Source organism: Malurus melanocephalus, unplaced genomic scaffold (assembly GCF_030028575.1).
Source record: "Malurus melanocephalus ecotype Western Australia unplaced genomic scaffold, MMel_1.1 scaffold_580, whole genome shotgun sequence".
Classification (NCBI taxonomy): Eukaryota; Metazoa; Chordata; class Aves; order Passeriformes; family Maluridae; genus Malurus; species Malurus melanocephalus.
Genome location: NW_026623812.1, coordinates 49347 through 59366, shown reverse-complemented (window position 1 = coordinate 59366; position 10020 = coordinate 49347). Strand labels below are relative to the sequence as shown.

The following is a 10020-nucleotide window of genomic DNA, read 5'->3' as shown; positions in this document are numbered from 1 at the left end:
AGAGGACACAGAAAAAAGGGAGGAAGGTAAAACACGGGTTAGTACGATACCTTCTGACAGGGATGGCTGGAACTTGGTGAGAATCGCAATGTCATCTTTAAAAGGAAAAAACACTTGAGTAAGAACCAGAAATAAACCCCACTTTAACATGAACTCACTGCATAATTCTCCTCTATCTCTTAAAACACAGCCACTGTATAAAACAAAAAGAATAAACCCAGGACAGCAGGGACTGTGACCCTGGCAGAAAACATGGCACAGCTCCTCTGGGAACACCAACATTCCCATTTTTGTCCAGACACCTTATTCTGCATCACAAGCCCCTTTTCCTGAGCAGCAGCAGGGAGGGCCATAACAGTTCCTACCAGCCACAAAAAAGCCTTTCAAATTGTTCATGAAATTACAGTTTCATATCRAAAGATGGGCATAAAATAAGAACATTCTGATAAAAATACCATATTTAAGGGTATGTCYTTGTTCTTCAACACCAAATGCTTTTATGTATATAAACAGATATAGAAATGTCTGTGTGCCAAGAACAACAAATACTTGGGAGTTTGTTATAAAGACACCCACTAAACCAAGTGGTCCTTTACCACAAAATTTGTTTGTACAAATTGCAGTCGCTCCTTGAAAATCTTTTGGTCAAAATCAACTCCAGAACAACAACTCCATGACTATTAAAACTCACTAAGCTGTTTCAGGAATTTATCATTTTACTGTTTGCTCGAATCACTGACCTCCATGGGAGTGCATGTCCAGTGGAACTGTTTTTTTCAACATCCTGGCAATCCTTCACAGAGCTATTTGTAACTCCTTAAACACATGTGCCTTGGGAGGGTGCACATTAAATAAGCAAGGGCCTGTAATTCTGCAGTGTTTAACATATGCTGTCCCAAACTACACCCAACCACTGAGAAACCTTTGGTTGCCACCCTTAAGAATTACAGATCATTGCTGCTTCAATTACAGACCCAAATGATCAGAACAGCAGGAACCCAAAACAGAAATCAGCATCCAAGACTGGAGAATATAATCAAGACTGATTGTACCTCTTAAAATATAAGTAGTTCACTCACAAAAAAAGGTACTTTCATTACTGCAACGTTATGATTTCTGCAACAAGCATGAAAAACGGCTTCTTGTGCAATTAAAAGATCAGAAATTCTACAATCGTTTGAATTTGTTCACAGTGCCAGAATAAATTCCTTTTTTACATGGCAAAACTGACAAGTTAGGAGAAGACAAAAAGAAGATAATGTGTGTTGTAAAAAAGTAATGATGGCACTGTCAAAATTAAGGGTTCCCACAGACCCTTTTTAATGATAAAAAGCTGTGCCAAGGTAAATGGTGTCAAAAACCAAGCTGCACATTCCCCAGGAGAAATGCAACTTGTGACATGTCATGTCCTGGTCACAACAGTGCAGTGGGACCTCGACCAGGTAAGAAAAAACTCAAGACCCAGACCTAACCACAGGACTTGCCACTCAACTTCTGGAGCAAAGCTGAGGAATGGTTTCAGCTTTGAAGAATGGTTTTGGCTTCTTGCATTCTCCTGGATGGAGAGGAAGCATGCTCTGGAGGATGCACTGGAGTTTTTTCTTCAAAACAGCATGGAGAAGTCTGCCTTGCTAAGAAAAGAAGGGATTTTAGCCATTCAGGTGTGGTTGCACTGTGCTTGAAAGCCAAGGAAAAAATCCTTATTCTTTTTTTATTACTAGCACAGCTGCAGCCATGGATGGTCTAACCACTCTAACTGCACCTAATCCGCAATTTCCCTGGAAGATGGCAATTATTCTACTTSAGCATCCCCAAAAAGTCATGCTGCTGGGGTATGGCAAGGAAAAAAGCTTGGCTGAGGATGCTGAGCTTGAGGCAAAGCTGGGCACAGTGAGAGGACACTGCTCAGRGCAGCTCTGCTCAGGAAACAGCCCAAGGGGAGGCTCTTCAATATTCCTTTCCTCCAACTTTCATCACCCTGATTCTTCTGCACCAAGAACAGCTCTTGGCAGATCCTTCCCACCACTAAAAATGTTAATGCATGGTTCTAAAATCAGAAGAGGCATTTCCAGGGATCCAATTCTTTGTTTTGCTTCTAGAACTAGAAATTCATCCACATCTTCACACCTAAGACCTCTGATGAAGCTRTTCCAAAGAGAATCACTACTGATTCTGCTGTGACTTTCAGTATTGTTTCCAAAATGGCTCTTTCATTTATTTCCACAATTTTCTTAGGCACAACAACAGCAGGATCCTTTTCAGCCAACAAAACCAAGGAGGTGAGAAGAGCTTTCAGAGTGACACCGTTCTTCATCATTCTGACACCTTGGCATGTTAGTTTATACACGTGCCTCTCCTTAGAGCAAAATGCTGATGGTCCAGGTAAAATGGAAATAAACCAAGCAAAACCCTAATAAATCAGGAAACTTACACTGCAGAAGTGTAAGAATTATGAAAGAATTCACTGCAGAATTATGAAATTGTTGTGAGTTTTTATGAAGTAGCTGCTTTGTAYTACAAAGAAAATTCCCAATATTCACCTTCAACAGGCAGTGAAAGAAAATGTTATTTCCCAGCTGGAAATTTCTTGGATTTATAATAAACCCCTGCATTTATTCATTCATTCACCTGAGCTGGCTGGTAGAAATGAGAAATKAGTCACTCATTCCAAGTAATAATGACTATTGCATGTGCTTCCATATCTAAGGAAAACAGCTTTACAATGATCTTTCAATTCAATTTATGCACATTCTGCTCATATCCTCCAGATATGAGGGAGTCACCAGGGGGAACTGGGGCCCACCCAGCCCAGATGACTTCCCAGAAGCAAAATGAGCTTCTTACAAAATGAGTTTATTATACACCAGCTAGCCCTGTCTGAAGAGTGAGAAATGTGCTGCTGAGACAAAATTTAAGCATCAAGATGATGCCCAAAGTGGTGGTCCATGCAGACACAGAGATGCTCCTAAAAATTGAGGACTATTTCTAAACAATGGAAACGTTTTCAGTGAATTCATGAAAACCTATTGGGAATATTTTACAAGGATTTTATTTTGAAATTCTTTTTAGAAGTCTCTTTTAAAAAAGAAGAAGATTGCATTCAAGTACGGGCTGTTTCACCGACATTTTAATTTTCTGCATGTGTGTTATTATGAAACAAGCACTTCCAGGGAACAGGCATTTATCAACACATCAGAAAAGAAAAATAACTCTCTTATATAGGCATAAGTATTTAGAAATCTGTTCCTAACAGCAAGAAAATCTCACTTAACATTTGGAAAAGACATGAAGTCCTAGACCTAATCTCCAGTAGAGTAACTGGGCATTTTAAATCAGAACAGGGCCTTTACCCTCAGCTGTCTCCCATTTAAAGAACCACAAAACCACCTACCCTTTTGATTAAAAGGTACCAGGACAGCAAAAATAAAAAGAGAAGTTTTGCAAATCTGTTTTCGCAAAAAAAAAAAAACAAACCAACAAAAAACAAACCACAAGCATAGTGTTGTAACACAGAACTTCAATGACATTTTGATGCAATTCAGGCAAAAAAAAAACACTACTGCATTTCATGTCCCAGCACAGACAAGACTCAAAGCGTGCTGTGAGCACTCAGAGCTGTCAGGTGTCATCATTCTGCACAATGACACAAATAAACTGAGTAATAGGTTCAGATGCAGCTATAAAGAATGGACATTCCTGCCCTTGCAGGAGAGATATTCTATAGCTGCTGTAAATGAAAATGAATACATAAAGTAGGAAACTAATGACGCAAATATAGCAATAAAAAAAAAAAAAAAAAAAACCTCAAATTTAGTGTCCTCTGGTGGTATTCCTCAGTTTCATGTTATCCAAACATTCCATTTCAGATGGCAAATTTAATATGTAATTTTTTGTTCCTTCTGATCTACCTCACTCAACACTTTTGTGGCTATGCTTCCAATGAAATTGCATCACCAGAAATTTCGCTAGTGTGTTCACCAAGTATTGAATTTTCTCACATGAAACAACATAAAAATATACCAATATAGGAAGATATTTCATAAACAAATGCAAGATTTGCAAGATTTATAAGAACTGCAAGAAATGGTATTTTTGTCAAAATCCCTTTAAAAATGATGGAATAACTTCAAAATTCCTATACTGATCCCGSAGAGAAACTGTTCCATCAGTCAAGAAAACGAGCAGTGGACCATGGCTTCCATCACTGAAAGTTTTTTATGTAAGCATCAGTCAATTAACAGAATTAAAGTAGATAAAGTGGTTTGAAGAACCAAGTGGCCTGAAAACCACATCTGCTAGCCATTACTTGTTGGCACGGTGTATTTCTAGCACACCACAAACGGTGCAAACACAGAGTTTCTGATTTCCCACCCAACAGTTGAGACAACTCCTTTGAACAGCAAACCACAGGGCCCTTTCTAATTTAGGGGAAGTGCAGAAAATGAAAGGACAGCCATCTGCCTCATGAGTCCTGCCCACACCGTTTGCCAGGGTTCTGCTATTTTGACAAGGGCCTCAAATTTCATATTTCCCCTTGTGAGCCTTGTAAAGAAAATGAGAATCCCTTGGGATTTCCAGTTAGAAGACTGCACTTCACACAAAGATATATTCACTTCTGAAGCTCCAAAGGATGGGCTATAAATAAATCTCTATATTGTGTACATAGAGGTATTTGTTTATTCCAGCACCGGAGGTGAGGGGGATTTTTTTACTTAACTCACCCACCCCTGTCAAGTGTCATGTTTTATTTATACAATAAGCATTGTTTAATATTGCCATGTTAGCATAACATTATTATATAMGTGTTTGGAATGTATTTATATAGGATTACTTCATGATTATAAATAATTTTTCTGTACTGTGCTTGAGTTTCCTCAATTTAGGTGGTCTTGAGGGTCTTTTTCAATGAAGGCTCAAGGTCTTCCTCACAAATGAACTTTTCARSTTTTCCTWCTGAGCGTGCACAGTTRTGGTGTTCTTTGGGCTTTCTGGATTTAACTGGTTTAAACTTTTTAYCTTGTGGCYAATTKGCTTTACATTGGCCAATTTCTCATTAGTTCATCTTGCTGTTTCTTAAGTAGCTATACTAATTTATTTTTTGAGATTATCCACCTGTCCAGTTTTTGTTTACTTAAGCATTAAGTAACTAGCTAATACATTTGGCTATTATTTTGTATAGAAAGTTATGAGTCAGGCTATATAAGTATTAAAAGCTATAATTTAGCCTACAGAAGTATTAAAATGTTATCATTCAGGTTCCATAGGTATTTCACAAATTAAGCTATGTAAGCATCTGTCACTTTGRCCCAAGTTATATAGGCATCACTTCCTAAAAAAATGTGCTGGGAACTTCACCACCTCTGCTGGTTCTCACTGAAACCTCACAGCTTTAGGTTTCAATGAAAAACTCACATTTCTATAATAAAATCCAAGCAAACAAGTCCCAATAGACTGAGCTCCTCACACAGCCTTTAGCCTAACACAAAATGTTATAATTGTTACAACAAAACACACAATGTTACAGGACACACACAATGTTACAGGACGTGCAGCCACACACACAATGTTCAATCCATAAATAATTCCTGACATGGTATTTAGCTTTAGCACACAGCAAATAGCTGAAAACCCTTCCATAACTATAATTGCAAGAACTATCCCCAGCAATACAACAATCCTTCTCCTTTCTGCATTTATACACACACCTGCACGTGGAAAGCCAYCACCAAATATAATAAAATTACTGCCAGATAAGAAAATACAACCTGGTAATTACACTGCTCTTGGGGTCAATGCCCAGACCACAATAAAAACAACCAGTGCAAAAGGTCACTGCATTATTACCTTGGCTCTTAATATCTGATCACATTTTTACATTACCTACACCTCCTTGATGACATGTTTATTTTGGATGGCTGTTTGTGTCCTCCACGTGCAGCTGATTAGTTTAGAGATAGTAAAAATCAACACAGTGGTATTTGTTTTTCTCATTTGTTTTTGGTTTTTTGTTGTTTGGAGTTTTTTTTAAAAATAAATTATATGCCAAGAGCTCTCAGCATGATTTTAAAAGCACATTTTCAGCAGCGCCCTCATATCTTATCCTAGAGTTTCCTTGCATCACAGTAATTAYAAAGCCTTTGCACACAAAGGTTGAAGTGTGCTTTCATTTTACAATTCAGTTATCAGTTTATTTCCACAGGGAACATCCCAGGACAGCACAGCACACGGGGCAGTGCCTCTGCTGCAAAYTGATGGATAGAGAATCACTCAGAGAACAGAACATCCCTCTGCCTTACACCAGAAGATATTCTGGTGGCTTTCTTGGTGATTATTTGACATTCACAACCCAGAACCTCTGCCCCTCAACTGCTGAGAGGGGCAGACAGCTGCAGAGCATTTTCTTTCATTTTCTGGGAAAAAAAAATTGTGAAATTGTAGCCCCTTATTACAAAGAGACTGAAACGCTTCCACCTGTGATGGCAGGACCATCGCTCAGTTCTGCACCTGAGGGATTTCAGAGGTGTTTTYCAACCCTAATGATTCTAYGAGCTGCACTTCCCAGCTTCCCAAAACATGGCCTGAACGTCCCACATAATTACTACTGGTTTTAAATGGCATGCAGAGGACTTAATCCCTCCTTTGCTACTCACTGAGCTCCAGGGACTGAACTTAAGTGTTCTCACCTAAAATGAGAATGTTGTCCTAGAGCAGCTTTTAATTTTTTTTTTCAAACCAACACAATCTGGAAAGAAAAATCCATGTTTAAAAAGCTGTATTTAACAGCTGCAGGAGAACATTGTTCCCATTTCCTCACCAAGAGCACCACAGCTACACGGTGATCTGATGCAAGTTGCTGGGATCAGTTCCCAAAAGCAGGTTTTCCTACTGCAAACAGGAGTTTTCTGCAAGAGGGAGGTTCAATTTCCATTAACCAACCCGTATTTACCCTGTGCCCCCGCAGTGACGTGCAGCAGCCAATTAAAGAAATTCCACTCAGAAACCAGACATTGGCTGGTCTGAGGGAATATTTCCTCCCCTGACTTTCACRTTCTGAGCTAGCTCTAAGTTTCTTGAAGCTTTTATTACCTAAGAATAAACTTTCCAACAGCTTTCCTCTCCACAAACCCTTCGGTTTGGCCCTGCTGGGAACACGATATCCCATTCAACGTTTCCACAAATAGATCAGAAATTACTGCATACGYCGTGATGGTAATTAGAGACAGATGCTGTTTTGAACAGAGGCCTGTATTTCATGTTCAGAAATCCTGATCACATAATTATCATTGTATTCACTGACAGCAGTATTCARTCCTGAATATTACAGGATGCCAACACACTGGCACTGCTTGAAAGCCACACCATCGGCTTGTTCTGATATTTTTCCACCTTTCTCACAAGCAAAACAACAACCAACCTTAGAAATCATTTGAATTTAGATCACTTAGAGCATTTCGAGTTACAACCAGGCTCCTGGAAGTTTTGGAAATGGTGCCATGTGTATAAAGGCAGCATACTTCAGACAGAAAGCTTCCAGAAGACAAGCAGGCTTGGGATATATCCCACAACSCAGCTATGGTAGCACTGACATGCTGGGAAAAAAAAATAACAGAAAGCCAACAYAGACATAAATATTCCCAGCAACATACTACTGTCTTCCTCCTCTGATATTAACATTCCAATTTTGCAAGTTCAGTTTTCTTAGACTTCTGTGTTTGAGGTAAATGACACGTATCTTCCTACAGAAAGCAGCATCACACACACAAACACAGAATTTTTTGCCTCAMACAGATGTAATTCAGCAGGAAGCCAGAAAGCTTCCTTCGAGGTAAGAGTAAGGCTCTAAACAGGCAAGTTAAACTTTCTGCTGCTGCTAGACAGTTTTTATCCCCATAACCCGTTCCCCAGCCTTCAAGTTTAATGAAAAGCAGTAACAAACCAGAATTAAATACACACATAATATCCAAAAATAAACGTTTCTTTAAGGAAAATGAGTAGCAGATGTTTTCTTCCCTGCCTTGTTCCTGTTGATTTACACAGGCCCTGTTTAAGCATATCAGACACCCAGAGCCTTAGGAGGCTTTTCCTTAAAAGCAAAAAGCATATGTTTAGATCTACAGGAAGTCCTGCTAGCAGTATATGCACGCTGTTAACAATAATTTAAGGAAGGTTTGGGGTTGGTTTTTTTTCAACCTTGAGAGATTTTTGGGCAACAAATTAACATACACTTTAAAAAGTCTACTCACTTGACCTCATAGTTAATGTTTCTGCTTTAGAAGAGGGGTTAATTAACAAAAATGAACTGAATTGGAATATGATTTTGTATAGACAGTTATGTGCTACTGTATGGCAAATCCTTCTAAACCATCCTTGGACACTGAAACCCCTCAAATCTCCTTATATTCAGTATTTATGACTACAAAAACCCCCACGAGGCTCGAKGGAAAATGAACATTGTGGAATGAAGCTTACAAATCTGACTTCATCATTCCCTAAATGGGAATATTTTGTGTGCTCTGTAAATATTCTTCAGYAGAACAGCCCGTGGAGGGAGCAGCTCAGTCTCAGCAGTTTTTATGGCTCGCAGGCAGTGGGATGGGCCATGACTCAGGCCTCTCACATCCCTTTGGAGAGGATCGCTGGCCAAGAGGCTGCAATGTCCATCTGCTCCAGTTCCTAAGGAGCCTGCCAGCTCCACCAGCCTGCCCGGAGAGGGCAAACCCTCGTCTGACACTTGCCTGCCCCCCGGAGCTGGACACCCCTCCTTGCTGTCACTGGAGCTGCTTTCGGGTAATTTCATCATACCTCTCTGAAACAGGATTGCCAAATATGCTGAAAATCACGATTTGCATCAGTGCTCGAGGTGTTTAAAATGGCATTATATTTTTTTCTAGAAGAGATGGTGTAGTCAAGCTGTGAGGGAGAATACAGAACCTGGGAAGACAACACGGGGACTTTGTTCCTCCCTGCTTTAAGATTTTCACTTCTAGGACTGATGGCAAAGCACTATTCCCAAAAAAGAAATGTTTCCAGGCCAGCATTTTTCTTTTTCAAGCAAAATACACATAGTCTCATTCTGAAAACATTACCATGCTCTCTCTGACTGTTGATTCACGTTGCCAGGTGAGGTGCTGATAAACACACACTTGCATCATRTTATCTTACAAAATCCTAATAAGACCACATTAATTATAAGTAATGACATACCACGCTGACGTGAAGTGGAAACTGTAACTCGGATATTGCAAAGCACAAACCCACCGCAGGGTCTGCCCAAAGTTCAGAGGTGCCAGCGCATCTGGGATGGGGAGAGGGGCAAGAAGGCTGCTCACACCTTCCCAAATGAGGGGGTCCTGTCTGCTCTGCGCTTTTTCTAAGGGCAAGCTCATCTGTAGGAGCCAGCGCCCGACCCCAGCTGCTGCCTCGGGGAAGGCTCTAAGTTATCTGCCCGGCAGAGGGATCTTTGTGCCTTTTAAGAGATAAAAATCAAGCGGGTTCTCTAGTTTTTGTTCTGGGCAGGGTGTGAATGTGAGAGCCTTCCTTTGCGAGGTTTACTTGGGGGTTATAAAGATCTAATCATAGTTTGATCAGGCTCACGGCRAAGTGGTCTTGCTCTTTTCAAGTRGWAGCCGAGGGATTAAAAGCTCGATGCAGGAGGGGTGAGGATTCACCCGGGAGCAGCCCCATCTCACAGTCCCGGCCTGGGGAGGAACCAGAGCCCCCCCAGCCCCCGCACACCACGCTCGCCCCTCAACCACGCCGCTTCCCCGGGCCCCGAGCTGGGCAGGAAGCGCCACCATCCCCCGTGGGGACAGGGGCGGAACAGAGCCGCGATCCCCCCGCTCCTACCGTCCGCCGACAGAGCCATCTCGATGAGGGTCTCGTTCGCTTTCTTCCCCAAGCGGTTCATSGTGGCCGCCTTTTCCGCTGCTCCAGGGGAGCGGCCGCGGAGCGCACGGTGACTCAGGGGCCGGGCGGCCGCCCCATGCATGCGCACTGCCCGCGGAGGCGGAGCGGAGCCGC

General features: G+C 41.2%; 1 protein-coding gene across 4 annotated transcripts in view; it reads right to left on the bottom strand.

The window, feature by feature from the left end:
- The window catches only part of ANO5 (anoctamin 5), a 42237-nt gene extending 32217 nt beyond the window's left edge, over positions 1-10020 (bottom strand). For 3 of the 4 annotated variants that reach the window (XM_057382695.1, XM_057382696.1, XM_057382698.1), the window contains exons 1-2: positions 9847-10020; positions 51-95 (exon numbers count right to left, since the gene is read on the bottom strand). In XM_057382695.1, coding sequence (XP_057238678.1) covers positions 51-95; positions 9847-9988 — 187 coding nt within the window. In that variant the 5' untranslated portion in view covers positions 9989-10020. The remainder of the gene's footprint in view (positions 1-50; positions 96-9846) is intronic. The other variant, XM_057382697.1, reaches the window with a different exon arrangement.